This window comes from Zonotrichia leucophrys, chromosome 5 (assembly GCF_028769735.1).
Source record: "Zonotrichia leucophrys gambelii isolate GWCS_2022_RI chromosome 5, RI_Zleu_2.0, whole genome shotgun sequence".
Lineage (NCBI taxonomy): Eukaryota > Metazoa > Chordata > Aves > Passeriformes > Passerellidae > Zonotrichia > Zonotrichia leucophrys.
Genome location: NC_088175.1, coordinates 18,594,156 through 18,620,523, shown reverse-complemented (window position 1 = coordinate 18,620,523; position 26,368 = coordinate 18,594,156). Strand labels below are relative to the sequence as shown.

At 41.3% G+C, this 26,368-nt stretch overlaps 2 protein-coding genes across 4 annotated transcripts in view; one reads left to right on the top strand and one right to left on the bottom strand.

The window, feature by feature from the left end:
• Nucleotides 1-4,474, top strand: part of MIA2 (MIA SH3 domain ER export factor 2) — a 38,442-nt gene extending 33,968 nt beyond the window's left edge. For all 3 annotated transcript variants that reach the window (XM_064715710.1, XM_064715712.1, XM_064715711.1), the window contains one exon: nt 324-4,474. In XM_064715710.1, the coding sequence (XP_064571780.1) occupies nt 324-472 (149 nt within the window). In that variant the 3' untranslated portion in view covers nt 473-4,474. The remainder of the gene's footprint in view (nt 1-323) is intronic.
• On the bottom strand, nt 4,475-23,598 carry FBXO33 (F-box protein 33). Its single transcript, XM_064715713.1, has 4 exons — nt 23,060-23,598; nt 16,597-16,707; nt 10,382-11,067; nt 4,475-6,461 (listed from the first exon to the last, which is right to left on the bottom strand). The coding sequence occupies exons 1-4, from the start codon at nt 23,566-23,568 to the stop codon at nt 6,190-6,192; spliced, it is 1,578 nt and encodes a 525-aa protein (XP_064571783.1). The 5' UTR covers nt 23,569-23,598; the 3' UTR covers nt 4,475-6,189.
• Between the last annotated feature and the right edge of the window lie 2,770 nt (nt 23,599-26,368).

Here is a 26,368-nt window from a genome sequence, read left to right as displayed (position 1 = left end):
CTCTTGCTGTTCTCTGAGTACATGTGAAGAACTGTGAAAATATCTGTAAGGTATGGCATCTAAGGGTTGCTGTGGCAGACTGAAGGGGCAGAAGCAGCCCAGGAGCTGGCAGTGGCGGGCTGCTGCTTTGAGACTGTTGTGGGCAACTACTGAGAAAAGTGATGGTTTTGCCCTCCTCTTGCCTGGCATCTCTGTCTCTTTGGATCCTGACATGTGACTTCTAGTTAGATGGGCCTAGCTGAACAGTAAGCCAGCAGGAGGAGCAGGTGTACATGTCTACTGTTGTGATTGATATTAACTGCATTACTCTGATTCTCTCACAGTAAGAAATCCATTTCCAATGAGACCTTATCCTCACTATCCACCTCCACGACCTGGATTTTTGCCTCCACCACCTCCTCCTGAAAATAGAGTTGAACCATCTCAGTCAAATCCATCAGCTGTAGAACCAGAACCACAGCAGGAGACTTGACAGTCATCTGGGGAATGTCCTGAACCAGTTTTGTGCTCTCCTACTGGCATTTTTCCTTATGTTAAGTAACCATTGTTACTTAGGTCTATACAAAGTACTTCGCTCAAATTGAAGCTTAATAGGAAAAATTCTCAGGATAGTATTTTGTAAATAAAGAATTAAATACCTATGAATATTGTGAATAAGTGATTTCCACTGTACAATAGTCATTTTAAATTACGCATTTCTAACTTGAGTAGTCTCTTCAGAGGTGTATAAAATTAAATCATGTGAATCTTATTGTAAAAGTCCAGCTGCTTTGTGCTGGTTGAGCTGTACAGGGAGTCTCTCTGCATGCCAAAAGTGATGCTTGCTGCTTTATGAATAGGATGTGAAAACAAATGGAAACAGTTAATAAAAATCTACAGAAAATGAAAGCAATGTCACTGGTAACATGGTATAATAGATAGGTAAAGATGAATAACCATGATTCTTCACTAGAGTCCCCTCTGTTCATGGCCTCCTAGGTGATCTTTCAGCTCTCAAGATCTACACTGTGGCAGTTCTCCTGCCATGACACTGAGGGGGAAGAGGCAGCAGAAAAGCTGAGCAACTCTCCCATTACTCTTCAAAAGCTGGAGTGGAGTAGTGTTTAGTGAAGATGTGTACAGTGGGTTTTTATGACCTGGGAGCAAGGAGTCATAGCTAGGATATGCTCTAGCACAGCCCAGCCCTTGCTTTTGAAGACACAAGTCTGCAGCAAACCAGTAGGAGGGGTGTGTTTTTACTGTCTCAACGTAAATTTGGTTTATTAGGTTTCAGGTTTTTCAGTATTAGGAAAATGCTGGGCAGGACAAAAGCAGAATTAAAAAGTACAAGAAGGAAGTGGCAAACTGCAGCATTAAGGTCTTTGTCTGTGAAAGGAGTTGGGGTGGTACCTGGTTCACCTCCTCAGGTTCCTGTGTGGTGCTTCCCCGGCAGGAGTGGCTGTCCAGCAGGCACTGTGCAGGGCGGGGCTGCCCAGAGCCGGGCTGCACCTGGGCAGGGCCCAGCTCAGCTTTCACTGGTGACTGTACAACCTAAAGATTTCTGCCAGCAGCTGGTGGCTGTTCTGACAGCTTGGCTTCAACTTGAAAATAATGTAAGGACTCCATTCAGTCACTTGGTAAGGGACCCTCTAAGATAAAGAAGCAAACTGGTTTTAGCAAGCCTCAAGTCAGCAGCAGTTCAACCAGCAGCCTCCATTCTCTGCATGCACACACACATAACACAGTTTCAGGCTTTAATGTAAATGCAGCCACCACACCCCATAATTAGAAGTTACCAAAAAAAACTCCAGCCCACTTTTTTTGTAATTGCTTAGGTAGAGTCTGCCAAGAGAGCATTTTCTCTTGTAGCTCAGTCTTCCTGCTCCTACCACTGTTTCCACGTTGGCTTGTTTCAGCTGTAGAACTCTTCCATGGCTCACTCCTGTAATTTCTTTATCCCTTCTACTTCTAGTTTAGCCCTCATTTAGGTTAAGCATTTGTACTCCAGTGATTCAATGACAGATTCTGACAACAGACATTTTAAAGCATCATCCATGTTAAATTAACCACGCAGTTTAACGTGGCTGTTGCATCAGCTTTAGCCAATTAGTTGATGGCTATGAGTTTGCCTGAGAGACTTCACAAGGATTCTCAAAGGAATTACTGAGTTTTACCCTTGTCCTTGTCAACAGCCCTAGGAGCAACCAGAACTGCCAAATACAGCCTTACCCCTGCACAGAGAACCAGGGTAGAGCACAGAAATCCTGGGCTGATAACACTGCCATAAACCTTTTTCATTCCTTGCCCAACTCACCTGGGAGGTGCAAAAACTATTTATGAATGCATCTCTGTTTTCTGAGCAAACACAGTATTTTTTCCCCGTGGGTTAAATACTTGTTCTAAGTTAACTCTGAAAAATTCTTCCTCCACCAAAACAGTCTATGCCCACAATGGTACTGAAAACTGCAGGCAAAAGGAAAGCTAGCTGAACTAAGAAAATGCAGGAAAAGCATGGGTTGGATCATCCTGCAGAGAGAATGGCATAATTTGAAACATTTTTCCCCTCCCTAGTAGCAGTCCAAAATTTTATTTGCAAATTTGGAGGCAAGGTCAGGTTCGTGTAACAGGAAGCAGGTAGATGGCAACCTGTCAAATGCAGGAAGGCCACACAAAAGTGTATGTGAGGAAGTCCCTGTTCTGCCACCCCCAAAAGAATAAGCATAAGAATAAATTTTGACAGATGAAGGCTTGTGTTCCAAGCTCCTACAGCTCAGCCTAGAATGCAGAAGACTGACATTGCCATCTCTTCAGCAAATACAAAGAAACAACAAAAGTAAAATTCCTTTTGGGATCGTGCAAGTTCAAAGTAATTTTGCAATATTTTGTAAGGTCCCACTGCAAATGCAAGAGAATATTATCTCAATTTCCTAACAATTACAGATCACTTCAGCTTGAATCCCCTCATCCTGGGGTATCACTAATAAAGATTACTGCTGAAAATACAGGCAGACAACAAACCTCACTTCTATCTATTCCTAAGAGAGGAGAAAAATCAGGGGTGCATTTCTCCACCACTGCTTAAGGTATGGCTTTCACCACACCCTCCTGCTCTAATGGACTCCCTGAAACTTCCAAGATGGATTCTAGCCATCTGTTTTAGGTACAGTGACTTCATCCCTGACACAAGCCACAGCCGGTGAGCAGACTCCAGGCTGTATGAAACAAATCAGACCTGGAGCATTCTGACAATGCGCAGCCATTGCTAAGCGCCAGCTCTGGCTGCAGCTGCAGCGAGTGAAAGGGCTGCACAGGCCCCTGCTGCAGTTAAGTGAGCTGCTTCCCCTGCTCCTCATCATATCTTTCAAGATTAAGTTAATTAAAACAAAGCAGAAAATAGGTTAGACCAAACAGATTAAAAACACATTTATACAACAGAAAGGCAAACAGGTTACTTCCCAACTCTATTTAGTAAGGCAGTTACCCATAAAATGCCATAGCTTGCAGAGATAAAATTACCATTCTGCAACTGTTTAAACCGGAGGACACAGAATTTGCTTTGTTTCTGGCTTTTTCTGTGTGACTTCCTGAAATCTTGAACCCTTCAAAACCAAACTTCAGGTTCAGATGCTACTGAGCCATCACCATCAGATTTATCTGCTACATAAGCCTCCCTTCTGAGGCCGAGCCCTGAAAGGCACCGAAACAAGTCCCAGTATTTCACTTTCCTGGAACATGAAAAGCTGTAACTGTACTTATTTTATCTTAATCCCCCACAGCGTCTCTTCAGTACATTGGCAAATGATCTTGCTTACCACATCTGGAAGATCCAGGAAACTGCTTGAACAAGCAGTGCAGTTTTCACACTTGGCAGCGGTTTGGGCTATGGTACCATGAAGTTCAGGAGCTCGAATGAAGTCCGTGCTTGGCACGCACACACTGACCAGCCACTCTGACAAGCCTCACAGCACAGTCAGCCACTGCAGGGCACAGCAGCTCTCCACCAGCTGAGCAGACATTGCAGCTTTCATTCAGAAGGCACAGCTGTGTACTCTGAGTACGGATAAAACGTCAAACTGAAGCGTTGCAGGTATTCATAATCTATTTAATAGTGGGACACCAAAGAAGTACTACACATTTTTCTTGAGCACATTAGATTTTGATTTAAGCAATTGCAATTGATGAAGTAATTTCTCAAAAATAGTCTTCTATATTCTACAATCCACAGTTTACTGTATCAGTCTAATAGGTCATATAATGATATACTGTTTGTGCTAACTGGTCTGATCTTTAGCAAAGCATCCTTCCCATTCCTCCACCACCCCAAAAAGTGTTGACAAAATTCAGCCAAATTTAAAAAAATTGTGTGACTTATTTTAGATTTTTCTGCTGACCTAAACACAATGGGAGCTACTAGTTATACACATCTCATGAACGATGTTGCATTTTAATTCTAGAAATCTTCATGCTGATAACAATAAAGTATTTTATACAGCGATCAATTTTTAATGCTTTATTCATTGATTAAAAGAATATAACATTTAACATAAACCATACAACATCAGTCATCAATTCAAACATTCAGCTGGTTTCCTTACATTTTCTGTCAGGAGTTTTTTTTTAATCTGATCACATTTATAAGATAAAATCTCACCACATCTGGCATATACACACACTGTGCCAGTGGATTCACTCTACTGATGTACATATAAAATCCGCATGGTATGTGCTCACTGGAGACAAAACAGCGCACACCTGTCAAAAGGTCATTTTAATATAAGATGGTAAAACCATTTGTAAAACACATATAAACTTTTTCCATAAATAGAATCATATCTGGACATCTGTTGCATAAATTGTGTTTTCCAAAGCTTACAATATAGCAGCCAGGTCTCAGCACTGCTGGGCACCCACGTTGGCCACTTACTTTATTATTGCAGACTGTCCTTTAAACATTAAATGCACAACATTCGTACCACTTAAAACTGGGGTCAGGTGGAAGTCTCACAGAGACCACGTCTGTACCGCGGTTGCCCTGAAACAGTTACATCGGCTTCTAAAGCCTCTCAGATATAACAAGATTTTAAAACATACTTCATGGAATGTTCTTCATGCATCATAGCAGCTCATACCTGTGATAGAACAAGCTTTGTATTTGTTTCCTTTCCTTCCTTTACATTCACTATTCACAGTGAAACAGGTGCATGTTTGTTAAGAGTTCTGAGGTTGCTGACTGAGCCACAGCACAGCTGTGTACCACAGGTCGAAATTCGACCTTATATATTACAATCTAGCAGTATCTGGCTGGCCAAAAGTTGGCCTGCCCCTGCCAGCATGTGGGCACTTCTTCGTTTTTAATCTATTCTTTGGCAGCTGACACAGGCGCTGACAGAGAAAATCCAGTGACTTGGTTGTTAGGGATTTCACGACTAATGTTTGTTTGCAGGTGTAGACCTTTGTATTGAAATCTTCACTGTTATGCGTTTACCTCACCGGAGCGCACATTTCTTGCTTTCTCCTTTTAAACTTTGGCCCAAAGCTAACTTTTAAGGAAGATGACAGAACGTGAGAACAAACAAGGAGGAGCTTGCAAAGAATCCAAAAGACTACAGCTTTATGGAGTGGATGTGTAAGTGCAGGAACCTGAACCGCTAGTGTTTCACACCGCCGCTTAGCAGCTAAGGAAAGCCGAGAATGGAGTTAAGCCATGCTGCAGAATCCGCACGTGAAATCAAGCAAGGTAAGAGTCTTACAGTGAACAGCCCTGGACAGACTTCTCGTCCCTTAAGCCTATTAAGTAGCATGCTACTGGATTAAGCACACAATGACAGCATAGAGATCCACTGGGCTATGGATATGGGTATTAAAAACAGTTGGCTCCCGAGCACAGGACTCCAATAGAATAGCAAAAGAATTCAAAATGCAGTTACTCAAGTAAAGTAAAGTTAGCCGGCAACCTCAGACAGCCTTTGGCTGTATCTTTGCAAGGTTTGGTAGACAAGTCCATTAACCGTGAAAACCCTAAACACTGCCACTTTCAGCTTCTAAACCAATACCCGACTACGTTCTTTGATCAAGAAGTAGAATACACATATATAATTCTATATAGCTAATACTGATTAAACACAGCACAAAAGGGGTTAATTCACACTACCGAAAAAACATAATAGGACCCTACTTGCATATGTAACCACAGGAATTGTAAATAAGGAGCTAAATGCCTTCACTGAAGCTTTGCATCTCTCTGTAGAAGTGACGCGTTGGCTCAGTGAAGACACTGAGCAGCTCTATGTCCATGACGGCGTGCCAAGGGCGACCCAATCCGAGAGACACTTGCTCAATGAAATTGTGTACTGGATCCACATCCTGATCAGCCAGTTCTCCTTGGTCGAATTCAATGCTTTCTTCTGTGACTTCCAGTACTTTCAGGTCAGAGCCACGAAGACGAGCAATTGCTATAAGATTATGAGCCCAGACTGTGTAACCTACGGGGAAAGAAAAACGAAATTGTTCTGTCATTTTCCTACAAGGTATTTTCTACTCTAGTATTTAATACCAGACCATCCCACCATCTCTCCCAACCTATTCCATCATGTTCCATCTGGCAGAATTCCCCTAGGGCATGGTGGGGGCTTTCTGGTTTCAATGGTGAAGCCTCCATTTTACACTCTGAATAAGTAAGTATAAAAATATTTCAGATCATTTAATCAACCTTTTCTAGATCTTTTTTTCCTACTTGCAGAGCAGTGGACTACTGTAAGTTTTATATAAAACTTCAAACATCCTGTGATTTACTGTGTAGTAAAATTAGAACAAAAAAAGTGAGTTATTAATTAACTGAATGCATAAAAGGAATGCTTTAAAACTCTGCTTATGCTAGAAAAAAGTATTTGCTTTCATTGCTTTAGAAAGTAGGCTTATTAAAAAAAAACCAAGCCACCACCAAACAAAGTCAGCATGCACACAAACTGAAAGCCTCTTCATGTCATCCCACTGTGTGTTTATGTACATATTATATATATATATAAATATATGTAAGATAAACTACATGTATCTTTTTATTCTGTCCAAGACAAAATATAATTACAAAGCTTCCCTCTCTTGACCCTGTATATAAGCATTTCTCTTTAAAAACTCCTACTTCCCTGCCAGTTACCTGTAAACTTTCTGTGCCCTGGCTAAGAGAAATGCAAAGTTCCTCCCTATTCAGATGCAAACCACAGATGGGAACGTCCCTTTTGGGGAGCTCTGCCAAATCAGCCCTTCCACTGCAAAAGGCAAGGCTCATTTCTGCCATGATCATCATTCTTGCAGGTGCTAAACTTCTTGGTGAGATGCCCAAGTAGATTCCAAGTAAAGCTGCAGTCTGCACAATATTTGAACTGGGAAAGATGAAGTGCTGAGCAGTAAAAGCTAACTGTGGCTTGGTCCTCCAACAATGCAGTTAACACGCTCCACATCATAACGTATCAAAATAGATTGTCAGAGAATGAAGAAAAGATATCAAAGTAATAAATAAAAGAAATTTCTGTTCTGTTTTCTTTTACTTTTTTCTATTGTGTGTCTGGAAGTATGTTGGTTAGGGTAGATGTTCAACAAAGAAGCCTGCACATATCTGTAAGGCTCATTTCTGGTATATTAACCACTACAAATGCACGAATTCCCACAATCTTCATCTGCTGGATACTTCACCTCCAACACAACCACAGAAGCTGTTTTAATTCAGGCAGCTTAATTCAGTGTCCCTTCCTTAACAGGGACATTGAACTCAATGGAAAATTCCTCCCTGTATGATGACACACTCCTGTCAGGACATGGAGCTCACACCACCTTCCAGTTATCTCAACTGTAAAGGAACTTACCAAAGAAATCTTTGAAAGCAAGTGCAAGAATAAAGGGGGAAAAAAAAAAAAAAAAAAAAAAAAAAAAAAAAAAAAAAGCCCAGTACACAAAACCCTTTACCATCATTTGGGCAGGTATATGGCTTTTGCTGTAACTTTTTATGGTGAGGTCCTCTATGCACTAGATCATCTTATTCTCAACTTCATCTCATTTTACATGAACTCTCCTTTGATCACTTCACTACTGGTATCACTGAACAACAAATTTACCATGAGCACACTGTAATTTATTCTTGCTTGCTAGTAAAAATTTCAACTTTAGTTTTGCTCATGGACAGAATAAAACTTCACCATGATGACACAGAGTCATAAAAATCCATGTGGAAGTATCCTTCCCTTAAGGAGGAAGAAAAAATAAAAAAGGCCTTTGTTCTCACAGATGGACCATGCTTTTTATTCACAGTGCCAGTGAATCACCACTATGATATCCTACTGTCTCCATCCCATCCCAAGTGGTCACACACTCTTTACAACCCTTTCTTTGTTCTGCAAGAATGTATTGAACATCTGCCTTCCTCTGGCTCCTGGACATTTCCACCATTTGTCAGTGGCAAGACAATGACTTCCCCCAAAAGACAATCTTGAGGCAGCCCATGGGAAGTGTCCTTAGCATATGTTTTCCCCTTTCAGTCAATGACAAGTGGCAGCCACAAGTAGATGGAAATAAAAGCTTTTTCAAAAGCAAACTTATACCAGAAGAGGAAACACACACACAAAACCCTGAGAAGCACTAGAAGCTGAAGAATAATGACTTCAGGGGACAGAAGAAGAAACCTGAGCACTTCAAGCAAATTATGGCACCTTGAACAAAACCACCTTCTTTTCCTGAAGGAAACTTCACAATATAATATGACAGGTAGAGCCAGAAAACATTATATGGTAAATCTCAGGGAATCCAAGCATGAGGCTAAGACACTGTACTGGATATTTCTTCCTAATAGTGTTCCATCTACAGCTACTACTCTCCAAGAACGATGCTTGCAGTATAGTACTAGAAAAGTCATGTCCACAACTTAGAAAAGATCAGGAGGCATTTAAAAGCAGCTTAGCCAGCTTCTGCTGCAAGGACAGGGAAAAGAAGGGTAAAGAATGCAAATCCCAATGTAACAGCGAGGTGATATTTGGCCATTTTCTCACACAGGCAGACACAGCATCTCTCCAAAGACAGGTGATGTAGCAACAACCATTTGCTAGACAGAAGCATAAGGGATGTTTGCTTTCCCAATACTCTGCACAGACTAATAGTTTCTACTGAATAGAGATTCATGCTGATATGATACTTACACTAGCTTATGTTCAGATGCTTCACTAGCTTTTAAAGTTAGATAATATATTAGAGGGCTTTTCTGTAGCAGGAGGGTAATTTAAGGTAACACAATTTTATTTTTTTTAAAGGTCCTCAAACATGTCCTGATCCAAATTCTAGAAGAAACTGCTAAAAGCCATTGTGCCTAGATTGGCACAATCATGTACCAGCACCCAAAATCTGTCTCACCAGGAAACTATTAAGGAGAGACAGCCCAATTGATCATACCTTCCCTGCCCCCAGCAATGATTTTTCAGTAAAAGACCACAGGGAAAAAAAGAGCAAATACAGAAAATACAGCAGGACCTTCTGACTTCAACTGATGGAAATCTGAATGTCCACCTCCTGCTGCTGAAGGTCTCCTGTTTGCACTGAACAACTGGAGATTTACTCCCCCAAGCAGTCTGATGAAACACATTTATTCTTATGCAACACAATAGCCATTGCTTAACTCCTTCATGCATCAGCAAACTTGGTCTTGGTAAGCTGATTCCAGCACAAATAAAAAAAACATTATTCTGCATTATTTCAGTTTTGAGTGCCTTAAAATTTGCCAGACTGCTGTAGCTTCTACCACCAAGTTCTCTATTGATGACAGAGCTGAATAAATTCTAAAAGTTATTTGCTACTATATGGCAAATAAATAAGTGGGATAAACCTAGCTCTGGTATTACTGGTGAAACCAAGACATTCAGTGAGGCAACCCCCCTCTACATACTTTTCAGCCTTCATCTGCTGGTAGTCTTACCAAATTGGTAACACATTTCTTCTTCTCAGCTTTGGGCCACTTAACCCGTGTTATTTACAAATAGGAAGCAAAATCATCTAATCCTGCCAGCATATGAGCTCACAGAAAAACAGCAAGTGTTTTCAGTTCACATACACGTAACCAGTCACTTAATGGAACTTGCACAGTGCAGACCACTTGCAGGATAAGTCTCCTGGAATGCTCACTTCTTAAGTTATCCTCATTTCTGTGAGGAGTTTAATAAAAATCCTATGTGACTTCTCAACAGAAGTTAGTAAGACACAGGCAGGTTTAGAACTCATATATATTAAACACCTTCAACAACAGCATGTATAGCAACAGTGCAGCAGCCTTTTGTATAACATGCCACTAAAGCACACTATGATTAGAAAGGCAGAAGGCTTGTAAGCATTTAAAAGTCACATACTATGCCCATGCAATGTTACCTACCATGAACAGCTAGGAGAGACAGTCTGGTGCACCTCCAGGCTAACAAGACAAGAGGATCTTCATTCCGGTTGTCACTGAGATCTGGGAAGGCAGACATATCTATCACATCATTCATTAGTATAAAATGAGTGAGGAACTTGTCATACTGCCTGGATATGAGATCAACAACAGCTCCTGAAACACAAGTGACATAGCTGTCAAAGTGAATCCTCTCTAGGGGGATACTGGGCTTAAGAATCCTTAACATATCATCACTCTCGACATCAAAGGCCATTATATAGACCCGAAGATTAGTGCTGTTGCGAGTCAGCGCCTGCCAATTCTCATCTTTTGGCATGTTGTCCAAGGACTTGTGCATTATGGAAACACTGTGGACCAGGAGAGACAGTCGATGCAAAGGCACATGGTTGCTGTCAGCCAGGACTCTTGCCATTTCAGCTGTGAAATCACAGAAATCCAAAGCGAGCGAACGCAGATTCACAAAGCGCTCCAATTCGACCGCAGTGATAAGAGTGGTATTACCAGGGATGTGGTTGTCCAACAAGCTCAGATGTTCCATGGTGTTGGCTATGGGGTTTGATAAGGAGGACAATGATGTGGGAGTTACTATTTGCAGCATTAACCCACAAGACAGCCATTTCAATTGCCTGCTATTGCCTAATATCTCTTCAAACAGCTGTTGGATTCTGTAAGTAAACAAAACAGACAGTGATCCTATTAAACATGGTTTAGTCTTACCAACTGCATACCATTCAATTGTTTCATTCAAGAATTACCCTTCCCTCATTTATAGCCTTATTCTGCAGGAAGATGCTATTATTATAGTTCTTACGAACTGCAACCAGGCTGCAGACCTCCCAGAGCATTCTAACATCCACTGCACTTAAAAGGTTAAAACTGTAAACTAAAAGAAATAGGTATTTTGTCTTTCAAAAACGGTGACACACTATAAGCCTTCACTTCATGTATTTTCCAGCATGTATTTAACACCCTCCCACATACATTTTAAGGTTATGCAAATAAGAAAACCTGTAATGCTTTCCAAATGCAGCTCTTGTTTTTAAAAACAGCTTTTTGTATTTCCTAACTTCTCCAAAACTGCAAATTTAGTAGGGAAAAAAGTAATTTTCAATGAAAAGTGACAAACTTGGTGTTGAGAGTAAGTTAGAATGATGTAACATTACCTGCTTAATTTGCTCATCAGAGGGTAAGGAACAAACATACAAGAAGATACTTTAATAAATAATTCCAAATGTACAACTAACTGGATTTTCAAAAGCCAACAGGTTCATGTTTTACCAAAGCAACTTGGACCCAGTAACATTTCAATCTCAAATTATCAGTGCCAGATTACTATGAACTTATTCTGATGCACTCACCTCTCCTACCCCTTTTTATAAGTGAATAGATGTTCTCCACGTTAAGATATTTTGCTCAAGAATGCAACAGAAGTATTTTAATTTTTCAATATTAAATTCTAATAGTAGAGTCACACTCTAAAAACTTTCTCCATGTAAGTATTTTTCCAGTCTCCATTCCAAAGCTGTAAAGACCCAAAAGAGTCCTCCTGTCCAAATGACAAGTGTTGTTTTAGCATATTAGACACATGTGTAGGAAAGTATTTGACCTCAAGCCCTGGTCAGCATTACAGAGAGCAGTTGAACCAGGCTATGACATCAAGAAATAAGATGCCATAAAACCACAAAATATCAAGAAATAAGATCCAGTGTAAAAACAGCAGAAATTTTTGTTCCCCAAATCAGGTAATGGTTTTGCACAGAACATTTCTTTTACTGCTATGAGGATCTGTATAGTTTATACATCTAAGCAAAAAAAAAAATTAAAACATTTATTCTCATCCACATAACTTTAAAAGAGATAATGTCCAGGCAAAATAAAGGTTTAGGCCAGTATCCTGACTGACAGCAGAGAAACACTAGCACCCTAAGGTGACAGGCATGGGGCAACTTATCAAATATCTCTCCAGTTTCCAAAACTTCGTAACTCAGTTCTGAGCAGATGTGGCTTTATGTATTTTGCAACTCTCAGAGACTTCACTTCTACAAATTCATCCAGGTTCCCCCCTTAGGGGAAAAAGGGTTTAGCAACCATAACACCCAATAATAAAGAACTTTGCAGTGTGATTATCTCCTCTTCTTGCTTGCTCTGAACCTGTCACCTACTACCTCTGATGCCCCATAACCCTTCTGTTGTAATAAAGTTGAAAGATCAGCGTTCACTCATCCTCTCTCTTGGCAAATCCCTGTTCATCCCCTCCCTTGCCTACATGTTCTTTCTTCCTTCTCCTATGAAGTTACTGGGTTTGCAAGGCCTGACTTCACCCAAATGGAAAAGCTGGTGTGGTTACTGTATTTATTTTACACCTCAGTTCCCAAGGTTTTACCTATGATAGTCATCAGGTAAAAAGACTAATATTTCCAGATTTCTCCAAATATTTTATTTAAAATTGAGGACTCACAACTGTGACACAAATGAAACTGTTTTAAACAACAGGTACGACCCACAGAACAGTGCAGTTTTTCCATTTTATTCCTAGATTTAGAGTTAAGAAGAAACTTATTTGATCCTGGCAATGTTTGTTTCATCATTATTCTTGCCAATGCTCAATTGAAGGCAGATTATCTCACAATCCCCCAAAGAAAAAGATTCTACCACAGCAATCCCAAATTTCTTCCAAAGACTCTTCCCTCCCCCCAGACACATCTACAAAAGGTGCTGTAAGGTTGCAGCAATGGTAGGATTTATTTTGTAACAGCCCAGGTAATCAATCTTAATAGTGCTTTCAATATTTTACAGAACTCTTGATGACAAGTTAATTTTGAAGTGGTCAGTAGAATGCTACCACCTATATGCCTCACCACACTAAAAATCTGCTTAAATTGGGGTTCTCATACACCTTAAACACCTGAGTTTACAAAAATACTGTTTTAGTGCCAGCAAAATTTAATAAAGGGAAATATGACACAGAACTCTGCAGCTCCAGGGTAGCTTTTTTCCCCAGTGGGAACGAACTGCAGTAAAAAACTTTTTAAAAGAGAGAATATGATTTAATGCCATCAACTTTTTATTGCAAGCATCAAAGTATTTACACAAGTATGCAGATTTGTGCTGCTACTCTAATGACTGTAGGTCCTAAGAAAACTTTCTCCAGTTTTTAGCCAGACAGAGATCAAACATGTCAATAGAGAACATTTAACAGTAATAATTTCTGAATTGTTTTTAATACCTGCTTTTTAGAAAGGCCAGACAGAAAGCACTATATAAGATAGAAGTAATTAATTTTAACACATTTCAAATAATTTTTTTAACATCCTAGCAGGTTTGGTCTTTTCCTCCCTAGCAAATTCTTATGCACATTCTATTTTTCATAAACAGATTGCATCTACCTGGAGTTTGCAAAAATAGCCTGAACTGCATTCTGAAAAATAGACACGTGAATTCTTGGAAATTAACACCCACTCTATTACCATGTTAATTTTACCCCAACTGCCCAGCAGGTACTACAACATTTATGCTAACTTAACACAATTATTTCAGAGCTCACTTATAAAACTGAAATTTAGCATATAACAGAAAATGCAAGCAGAACTCACTCAGCACATGCCAAAAAGCAATGCAGTCTACTAATGCCTCAACAAGTGCCATCAGCCCCCTTTGCTCCCTGCAGGCAGCACTTATGGGAGGGTCACCATTGACCTGTAACCTACACACTATTATACTGAAACAAACAACTTTAAAAAAAAATTTTTTTAATGTACTTTCACAATTAACGTCCTAAATGGTGCTTTCATCCAGAGGACAGACCAAAGCCTGACTAAACAGGCACAGTTAGTGTTTAAGCTCCCAAACCAGTCCTAACCAGGACTGAAGCACATCCAGGGCCCTGGACAGGAAGCAGACAGATTACTAAGGTCCATATGGAGGCCATTTGTTTAATTAATTACTATCAATCAAAGTATTTTGTTCAATAACAGAGGCTAAAGTGGTTCTTTTGGAAACCAAACTATCTGAACCACATGGATCAATCATGAGAAGCAGATTTCAGAAAGCCAAAATTTTAGACAACTACCCTTTATTCAACTCAAGACAAATGAACTGTTTACACTGAGCATCCCAACACTAAGAAACAGAGTTGTAAAGAGAATTTTAGAAAGTAACCAGGGACACACATGGTGTATAGAAAAGGAATAGGCATCACAAACTCATGCAAACGTGTGTTTTTGAAAATATGCTGCAAAGCCTCCTCTGCCTCAGGAAAACCCTTAGCTTTAAACCTGAGAAGCATCCTAATGGCTCTGCAGGAGCTGAGATTGCACCTACAGCCTGTTACACCCAGCTCAAAGTCAGATTTCAGCAATCAACTTTTTTTTCCCTGACTCCTTTAACTGCAGGAAGTTTCTGAAACAGCTAATAAGGTTCATCACCATACAGGTTCCAAAAATCCTCAACAACCAGTAACACAGGCTCCAAAGGTTGCTTACACCTTTCACTTTTAGTTATCAGCATTCACATTTTGCAACTTACTGATGCAAACCCCAAGTGCAAAAAACAAGGCTAAGAAGCCATAAAGATTTACTTTCTGAGCTAAGTCTGCTGCTAGCTCTCAGACTTCAGACAACTGAATAAAACTGTCAGCTTTCCTTTAATTTAGACAAGGACTAGCTGGTCCCAAATACACTGTTCTATTCTAGAAAAAAAAAACAACCTACCAACAATAACCCCCCCCAAAAAAAAGAATCAACAAAAGAAAACACCACCCCCACAAAAAAACCCCAAAAACTCACAACAAGAAACAAACAAACACAAAAACCCAACACCAAAATTAACTAAACTAAAAAGAAGTAGCATTTATTATTTATTTGCTCATTCCAAAATGTGCAAAGGTTAATATTAATCTAAAAGACAAACAAGTCAGATAATCAGTTCTGAATGGTTTATGGTTCCAAAACGTGAATACTGGCTTGAAGAAACATTTGACCATGCACTCAGCTGAGTAAACATCTGCTTAGATGGCTCCCTTCAAGCTCCTTTGCAAAGATTTGATAATATATTTTCACAAAGGGTATCAAACAAAGGAGCTTTTACTAAATGAGTCTTTTACCTGCACACAGCACTACAGTACATACGTTAGACAGAATCACAAACTGCTCCAAGTTCTGCACTGGAAACATAACAGATGAAAAAGACACAGTATGTGACTCACAGCTCTGTTTGCAATGGTTTGCAAATTTAGGTCAGGACCAAACATTCAGTTTGATGACTGTATTCACATACATACATACATTAACCTGATAATATACCTACACTGGTTCTAAAAATCACTCAAAACAAAAAACAGTAAAAACCTAGAGTGGCTGTACTTACTCTACTCCCAAGCTACTGGGTGAAAGACGTTTAAACTGACACAAATTAAAATTATGGTATTCAGGTTTTATTGTATCAGAAGTTTTAGCAGTACTGCTAAAATAGTTAAGTCAGCATCACTCCCTCTGTGGTAATTTATTCCAGAAGTCAGTAGCTGTTTATAGTGTATTTAACCTTTTCCAAAGAAGAACAAATAACTGTTTGGATTATAAGCATTCAAGGACTGTCCTGTAATGTAAAAATGGCAAGCTAAAATACATCTCTGAACTATGCAAGCACACTGGGAGCTGTGATCTTTCAGGAATTCTGCAAATACATAACCTAATTTTCAGATGCAATTTGAAATAAGTTGTAGCAGTTACATGTTTCAACAGTTTCTCTGTTTCTCTCTCAAGTTTTGAGCAAACTTGAAAGAGAACATAGACACAAATATGTTTTTAACTCTTGTGAAATACAACAGATTACTTCCTTTTCCAAATTTTTTCATGTACAGCAACAGTAAGAGGTGCTGGTAACAGCTCCTCACCCCTCCTCCCCTTCTGTGGCATTAATATAATATTGTTTCTAGAACACAATGAAAAGAGAAAAGAAAGGATTCTCATCCTATTGAGAATGGAGGGAAAAAACCCAACAAAAATACAACAGCCAAAAACCAGACAACTTCATGTAAATAACAGGAACAAGAACTTAGATTTTCACCCTGGTAAAAAACTTAAAGCTTCTCAGTCACGTATTTCAGGAACTTCTGAAAGTCCTGTCATTTATTACTATTATTATTATTATTTTTATTATTATTATCCTGTATTTGATAATTTACAAATATAACTTACTGCTTAATCTTCTTGCCATCAGGATCAACCTTTCCAAGGTAGGTATTTGATATGGTTCCATGTTGCTGCAGAATGCTTATATCCCCAAAGAGACTTAACTTCTGGAGGTTCCTAGGAAACAACAAAATAAAAAGGAATCTGTACACAAAACTGAAATGGTGTGGGAAATCATTCTGGATAAGACAAAGGCAGGCAATAAACCCCACTATTACATGGAACTCAGCCTTTGTTGGGAAACTCATGCAGGCACTTATGGAACTACAGCAAACGAGACCAAAGGGGAAGAGGACTACACAAACTGCTTGAAAGCAGCTGTAAGATCAAATACTGCTTTTCAGTCTGCACTGGAGTATTTTCAGCAAGCCTTAGCACCACAAAGAAAAATCAGGAGTGGTTTCACACAATTTTTAATCGCTGGAAAATGTGTGTTAAGTGTCACAATGAAAACATCAAACAGTTACTCCTTTCAACATTTAACACTGCATTTAATGGCCAAGTAGAATACAACCACAAACAACCCTGCCTGAGAACTGACGTCAGCTGGGTTACAAATGGGAGCCCAAACCTGCCTCCATCAAGGCATGATAAACCTCAGACAGGAAAAGCAAAAGTTCCCCACACTCTAATCAAATGTCTCATTTCTGTTGTATCAAAGTAGGGGAAGCTTTTCTAATATTCTCCATCAGTAAGGAATAGTGCTCCACCATGACATATGATTTTAACCTTTAGAAGGGATACCTAAAAAGAAGTGAAAGAAGAACCTCTGAGTTGATGCTGAACATGACACAGTGGACTAGACAGTCACCTTTCCTTTCCCTAGTTCAGTTTTCTGACTTGCATCTTTTCTATTCCTAAAACAGATCAAGAAACAGGTATGCAAATGACTGCACTTTTAAAGTAGCTGTGTAGCATTTACTATTATTATTCTTGTAGCTGACTAAGTTTTGGGTCAACATTTCTTTTATTTATATAGCCTATAAATTAGATTTACTCCTAACATGCAAGGACTAGTCTGCAATTGATAATTAACAAGGCAGAAACTCCAGTTTCACCACAAATGGACACATAAATCAAATTAATCCTAAACAGTAGATGCCAATTAACCTGTAGCTCACAATTACATGAGTTACCATAAATCCTTATTTCTTCTGGCTCACAAAGCATATACTAGTATTTCAAATCAGCCTTGAGGAAAATGCAATATGATTACCATGCTCAAAGCATAGGGAAGCTCTGGTACAGTTCACTACCTCCACAGTACAACCTGATATTCTACCAAGAGAAGATGGGGCAAAAAAGGATTCAGTAGCCAAGTTTTACATTTTTAGTAGGTATGAATTGCAGTCTAAATTATTATCTACCATAAATCATAATTTACCTGTTGTGAAGTTCCTGTACTCAAAAACAGCATCCTGACTGCCTCAAATCTATCCACTGTTGCATCTGCTACTTTTTTCTATAGGAGAACAACAACTTAATAGCGAGATCCATGAGCTCCATATGAAGTCTGACAAATACTGGAGTCAAATACCTAGAATTTACAACTGTGTCTGAAATTCCAAACATTTAATATTTTGTATTTTAAATACAGGCCTATTGTACTGATGATACACTAAAATAAACTAAGCCTTAAAATATGATCAATATTCTACATATTTTGTAGAATATTGTCTAAGACATTGCCTGACCATACTAAAGAATAAGTTTGGCAGGGAAACCTAAAACATTGGCACACCCAGCTTGAAAGTATTTTGGGCTCTTTTTTCCTCAAAAGCTGTAAGAGATAGTCTGGTATTTTCAAACCTCCACCAGGTTTGAAAAGTAGTGTTCACAGACAATGCTGTAAGTAACCTTTATCTTTTGATCTTGGTGACTTATTTATGAGAGTCGAGAGCCAAAATGCAGTCTCAATAACAGTTCTGAATCACCTCCATACTCACATCAAACACAGGTCTGGGTTTGTGCCACTCATAGCACCAGCCAATGCTACAGCAGATGTAGGCAGGCATTAAGAGGACCACCAAAGCACAGCACACATGGAACACTAATTACCAGCACCCCACATATTTTTACTTCATTTTTTTGACTGCCATTTCATGCAGTACAGAGACAAATGGAAAAGTCCTCTGCCTGAAAACTTAACCAATGACAATATCCAATTATTCTTCCATTCACAGCACAGTTATTACCATCTACAAATCTGATCACAGTTCAACACAATGTTAGATTTTTGCTACTATTTGCACTTTTATACAACTCCATGACATTCAGCTCACTGCTCATCTTCATTTCAGAGAGTCCATGAAGTGATTGATATTTAAATAAAATTATTAAAAAGTTACTTATCTTTTGCTAAAAGTCATAATGGCATCTTAATCCTGTATAGCATTCATACATACAGCTGGGGGTAAAACTTGTGTTTTGGAAGGATTTCTAAAACATTTATTTTCCGCTAGCTGAAACAGCATACTAGAAATAAAAAGCTTCTTACTAGGCTCCATCTTCAGTTTTGGCCAGTCTTTCTTAATACCCAATTTACAAAAAAGCACAAAATGTCCTTGCTTACGTTCAGGGCTAAGGCACATATTGTATTACTGCACTAGTTTCTGCCAGTTTCAGCTGCCTGTTTAGACCAATAGAAAACAGTCATTAGAAAACATCAAAACCAGATGCAGCCTACTGCTATGAGCAATTCACCAATTTTTGGTAACTCCAAGAGATACCATACTTCAGCAAGACACCACAGCTTTATAGTAATCTGCATTTTTGTTTCCATAGCAGAGATCAATCAAGTCAGACAATTTAACATGCTGCAGAGGAAAAGAAGTGTGTGTGTGTGTGTCACTACCTTCCTATGTTCCTTTGTAAGCAAGGAAGGAGGAGTAGAGGAGACAATACTTTGGTATCTTAGAGTTACATAAAAGAACAGGATTTTCCTACTGAATGATCACAAGGTGCTTATTAGCTGTTGTGTGCACATAAGTGCAAACAAAGTTTGTCACACTCCCACCCTGCCTTCCAGAACTCAGTTTTGAAAGATCAGACCAAGAAGAAGCAGATCATGAGGACTTAATAAATCATGCCCACCCACATCCTTTTTCTCAGTAGTAGGTAGAACAGCAGCTTTTAAACAGTTATAAGCTTTGTTATTTTGCTACATTTGCTATCATAAACATAAAAGCTTATGGAAAAGTTACAGATCACTATAAGCACTATTTTAGTACCTTTTCATTAAATAAATGATAGTTTCTTAGAGCTCATCAAGGTCCCAATCCTATTACTTCATATGTTGCCACCCACAAAACAACTTGAGCTCTGCTTCAAATATGAGACAGACCTTGAACATACCTTTTTGGATGGTAACTGGCTGGCAGCAGGAATATTTGTCAAAAAATTTTCAGTTGTTTTTAAAACAAGTAGCAAACAAGTTGTTATTTCCTTAATTCCATCAGAACTAGAAAAGGTCACTCCAAAATATTTTTCTTGAGACTTAACACACAGATTTGCCTAGCAATTTCTTGTTGCACAGAAAATGCTCTTAGTAGCAAAACCATACATCATTCTCCTCTAGCCAAGAGAGCATTTAGAAATTTCATTACTTTTAGTAATTACTTTTCTTAGGTCCTGCAGTATTGTAAATCCTCAAGGAAATCTGTAGCCATTTAAAATACATGATTTTTCTTGCAAGGAGTAAGGTTGCTACTGCATTGCTTAATAATAAATTTAAAATTCCAAAACAACTCTACACAGTTAAGAAACAGCATCACAAAGGCAGATTTCTTCCTTTTGAGCTCTCAAGTGTATAATGGAACATTTTTTGAACTTATCTGCCAAAAAGCTATCACAAGGGCTGACAGGAGTTATGAAAGACTGTCCTGTTCTAAACTTAATTCCAAAAGGAATGCATTTACAGCGATTCAGCCACTGAAGAAGTTAAAAAATTCCATTTACATTATTTTGGAAAGTACAATTGCTATGTTGCGTACAGTGAAAACAAGAATGAATTATTAACAGCCCTTGAGTTACAGATAAATAAAGAGAAGCAGAGAAATTAATTATGGACTGCAGTTCCTCCTTAGACAAAACTAAGCATCAAGCAGGTGGCAAGGTCTCTGGTTTAGACATTAGGTGGTCACAGTAAGAACTAAGCAGCAATTTGGCACGTGGTAATACTCCTCCTCACCTCTTTTCAACCTCAAAAATCCACTTAAATAACTAAAACACAGTGTTCTACCTAAGAACTAATAATTTATAGGTAGTTATTTTGCAAGGAAAAAACCCCTCAAACATCAAAATAAACTAAAAACCTAGTCTGTTAAAGGGAAAAAAAAATCTCTATTCTGAAAGTAAAACTGAAAAAAGGTCAAGTACTTAATGTAAATTATGCCACTCTTCCCCCAATTTTTTAAATGCCCATTAAAAAAAGGCTGCTGTAATAATCAGGTACCCTGTGTTACCCAGTCATGCATCATTCATTTCAAGCCAAAAGAGCAGCATATAAATGATTTAGAGACAGCAAGAGAGTATGGCAATGCAAAATCCTATCAAAGTGGGTAACTTTTCTTCCCTGTTTTACCACCAAAATAATAGTAATCTACCAGAGAACAAGTACTGGAGAAACAACTATTTCTGCACCGTGTTTTACTGCAGTCCTGAGTCCCACTGTGCATACAGAATCTGTAAAATGAACTTCAGAAAGCAAGTATCCTAGTACAGATTTCAGATAAGGCCATGGAGAATTTTTCAAAAGAAAAAGTGTATCAAAAGCCTTCTCACATTGCAGTTAATTTTGACAGCCTCGAACTTCAGTGAGGAAAAAAAGAAACAATTTAGTTTTCTAACAACATCGCCATGCAACAGCTCCTATAGATACTACTTATTTTAAAATTACAAGCCCATGTCATGATATCTGCCTCAGATCAGACAATCACCACAATCACCTCAATATTTTTTCCTCTTATAATACTAGCTGGATTTCCCACAGAGTCCACAGTTCAGTGAAAGCTCCTGAAATGCAAGAGGAGACCCATCAAGCCAGATGATCACGATTCGCACACCAAGGATCCACAGGGCAAGAAATGAATTAAGATAAAGGTGAGCTGGACTAACGAGCTGCTTTCTGAAGCGAGGTCTGTAACTCTCAGCCATCGCAGCTGCACCACAGGAAGGACCTGCTGGGGGCAACAGAGCAGAGGAACTGAAAGCGAGACTTCACACACCGCATTTGCATTCATCTCAAACCAACGAGGAACTGCATTTAAAGTTCTCTTGCTTCAATTCAAAATAAAGACACAAGGAAGGCCTCAAGCTACTCTCTCATACCTCTGGAATCAAAGGGGGCGGTAACAAGACCATGACTCAGTTGCAGTTAAGTTTTCTAAAGGCCATCCACAAGGTTTAATTCATCCTAAAGATGCCCTAAAACACTTGCAGCTTTTTTTCTTCCCTTGATAAGTGAAGCTACATGCGCAGAGAGGGGAAATAATATTAACTATTTCCTATCCTAAAATCTACATGGCTTTCCAAACTCATCATAACCTAACTGTAATATCCTTGCTTTCCTTACATGCTGACTAGAGGCCACACATTAGGATATGTGATTATCATTTTATTATCTCTATCACACCCCCACACAGTGAAGAGAATGCAAGTATTTTTGTCTTAAGGACATCAAAGCTCAGGAAATTAGCTAACCTGCCAAAATAAGTGTGTGAAAAACACATCTCAACTACAAACCACACGAAAATATTTCTACCTTTTAAATTCAATTGGGCCAAGAAAGTCCTACACACGAACATATTTTTCAATGAACAAAAGAACATAAAACCTCCTCAAACCTCAGACAGACAGTTAAAACGAGAGGTGGCATGAAAGCTCAGCTTTTCTACAACGAAAGACCTCATAGCTGGAAAGGCAAAGGTATGTTATTGGGGCAGTAATTCAGTGTGCCAGAGCTGTAATTTTAACTCCCCCTTACTCGTTTTTCATACTTTTTTGCAAGCATACACAAGGTCTAAACTCTGTCCGTAGTATTGCTTATTTAAAGTGAGAAAGCTGTCTTGTTATGCAGTAAATTCAGACTCCTGGCTCTCACTTGCTCCGTTAGAGCCGCATTCCCCGCTTCCATCCAAAAGACGAAGAACTTTTTATTACTGCAGCTGTATTTGTTTTGCGTATGGATCAGTCGCTCGCCGACTGGACGTCTGAGCGTCTATATTCCTCCTCAAACTACGCTATATGATAAAAATTAGGTAGTTTGAAGCGGCGCGTCCCCGTTCCTGCCCAACTCAGAGATTCTCTCACACACACACACAGCGCAGCTCCGAGCCCCAGCACGAACCGGCCGCCGCCGGCTCGGGCGTTGTTTCCGCCCGCAGAAACCGGCGGGACGGCCGGACCGGGCCCCGCGCGGCCCGGGGGCTCCGTCTGCCCCCCGCCCGGCACGGCGCTCCCCCGGCCGTACCTGTTGTTGCGGACGCTGCTCAGGACGCACAGCACCAGCTCCAGGTAAGTCCTCAGCAGGTCGAGCCAGCGCGGGCTCAGCGGCGGCGGCGCCTCCCCGTCCCCCGCCACCGCGGCGCCCTCGCCCGCCGCCGCCCCGCCGCCGCCGGTGGGGTAGTTGTCGGCGGCGAACTGTACGCGGAGCTCACGGACGAACCAGCCGCACTTGCGCATGAGGAACTCGAGGCGCGGGCGTTCGGCGGGCGAGACGCGGAGGCTGAGGCGGAGGCGCGGCCAGAGCGCCGGGTAGAAGAGGCACTCCCGCCAGTGCGAGCAGGCGGCCGAGGCCCGCAGCCGGTCGGGGGCCGCCAGGAAGGAGAAAATGTGGACCACCAGCTCGCTGGGCAGGGAGCCGGCGCCCACCGCCTCCCCGCACACCGACATCCCTGGCGCCGGCCCCAGCCCCGCGGCGGCGGCCCCGGGCGGCGGCCCCGGCCTGGCCTGCGGCTCCTGCGACACAAACAACAACATCAATGACACGGCGCGGGGGGGCGGGCGCCGGCCGGGACGCGCCTGCTGCCGGGACGCACCACCCGCGCCGCCGCCGGGGGGGGAGGCGAAGGGGAGGGGCGGCCGCTACCACTGCCCGGCACGGCGGGGAGAGGTGGGCCGCACCACCCAGGCCTAAGGGCGGCGTGCGAAGGAAGACACCGCCGGCGCCGCGCTCTGTTTCTGCGGAGCGGCCAGAGCCGCCGCGGCGGAGGGAAGAGGGTTCCCCCGCGGAGAAAATGGAACGTGCCGGCCGTGGCCTGGGAGGCGGAGCCGGCGCGCCCGCCCCGCGGGGGACGTTGGCCGTTCCCCCCCCGTGCCGGCGGCGCGGCCCCCCCGCTCCCCGCCCCTCCGGCGGCTCCCAACGCAGTGCGGCGGAGGCTCTGCCCGGGGCGCCGCCCGGGACCGCGTCCCTGCTGCGGGCTCCACAGGGGGAGCGGCCGCCGCTGCCGGGGGGCAGGCGCAGGACGGCCCCCGGTGTTTAGGAAAACTTGGGAAGGGTGTCTGGTGATGTCTGGTGGCGGCGGCGCCGAGGCCGGTACGGGACCGCACGTACGCCTTTGAGCCAGCAAAATTACCTCAGCAGCATTCCTGCTGCTGCCGCGGGAAACGCGCTGACTGCGCAGGAAAGGTGGAGCGCGGCAGAGTCCGACATGTGACACAACCGGGTGCGAGCCTGGGGCGATGCAGGAGAAAATGCTCCAAATCTTAGCACTCTTCAGTTTCTTAAATCTCACGTGCTTTTATAACACTCATGCCAACATCCGCTGTAGGTGTGTAAGGGTGACTTCTGTGCATACAGAGTTCTGAGAGAATTTAAGTCCGTTACGTGCTCATGCTGAAAGGGTGAACAACAAAGTGCTGATAATTACATATATTTTTATAATTGAAAAACAACTTACCGAAATAAAATTGAGTACTGCCAGTATCTTGGAATAATGGACACAGTTTATTTAACAACTTTATATCTGAGTGTTCAGAAATGCATGCACAAAATAATAAAAGATGCACTAATAGACATGAATTCTAGATTCCTCTGTATACGGAGTAGGCACACATTATAACCAGATTCATTAGCAACCAAATCCAAATCAGCTCTCTCCCTTTACTCCATGACTAGCCGTGTCTGCTGTCTCACAGCAGGGGTGGAAAAACAGCATTACTTTTTCTTTAAAGCTTTTCTTTAATCTGGTCCTGGGGGATATGTGTCTTCCATTTCCCCTTGATTGGAGAGAAGGAGCCTGTAGAGGCAGGTGTTGCTATGAAAGCAAAACTATAGAAAATTCCCAGGGCCGGTTCTCTCATCAGGGACTGGTGCTGCTTCACACACCTGCACAAGTTATTTGAACCAGCATAAACAACTCAGGTAAGTAATGTGCTACTCCCACTGTGGATTCCACCAAAATTCCCCAGGCAGTCAAGATGCAAGTTCTGCAGCAGCCAAACTCATCTGGCCTGGAAGGATGCAAATGAAAGGAACTTATGCGCCTACATGTCTCCATATTTTAATATCTACTCAATGACTCCCCATTGTTGAGCTGGTGATGAGTCAAAGGACTTCCAAGATTACTGAGCATCTTAATGTAAAACAGCATAAAGCTTTATGATTCAGTTCCTTTGGGTTACCAAAGTAGCATCAAGAAAAGTTGGTTTATGAAGTTAGTAGTTCTGCATTTATTGCTGCCTTTGTTAGATTGTATTGGATCAGTAATAAAATGGCATGCTGAGTTAGGGAAACTTTGCTGTCTGACCATCCAGGACCTACTCTGGCAGTCACACTCTTACCCACCTAAGCTGGGACTGAAATCCCTTCCCAGTGGGCAGCCCCAGTGAGCCTGACTCCCCACACTCCCCCATACTCACACCATACTCACACTGTCAGACAAGGTTTCCTTACCATCTCAAAGCCAGGTTTCCCACAGCAGAGTCTCACTGGTCCCAGTCCTTAAAATAATTCAATCTTGATGCAATAACTAAACAGCTTGAGCTGGGATCCTGAACAAAGGAAACCCTGGGTTTTTACCCTCAAAGTCTGAGCATGGGAACATTTGGGGGCCCTTGGCTCCTGCCGTGTCTCTGAGTGTCCAGTCACCTGGTTGGGCCACAGGTCCCTGAGCTTGTCAAAGGGTTGGCAGTTCACAGCCTCTTACCTCTGACTCCAGACTGCAGCTTACACTGCAGTGCAAACCAAGCTACCTGCACTGAATATATTCCTCAATATATTTCCACAGTACAGTGAAATGGTCTTTTACTGTTACTGCTGCTTGGCCATTTAATAAGCTCCAGCTTTTTGGGATTCTGTTAAAAAATTCAGTCTCAGAAGCTATTACTTTCATTTTTGTAAGCTTAAATAAATGAATCTGTCTAAAGCTTCAGGCCACCACAACTGTGGCTGAGTGGTCCAATATGATAAATGCCGGACTTTATGGATTCCCTGAGAGAATCCATCTGCAGGGCCAGTATGGCACTGAGGCAGCCCAGTCTCTGAGGCTGTTGATTCTGGGTGTTGAATCACTTTTCCCTGCCTTGTACAACAGAAATGTGCTTCAGCTTGACTGAAAATTGATTTCACAGTACAGGCTTTTGTTAGTATTAATGCAATGCCTGCAAGCTGATGGGATAATTACCTCAGAAAAAGACATGCATCTAACTTGCATGCAGACTTTATGGAGTGACCAGGTGGTTCCAGCAGGTAGCTGGTCAATAGTCTTTTTGCTGAAGCACTAGGCTATCAGTACGACTCCTCCATTAAGCCACTCACTGCACATTTAAAGCTGAGGGA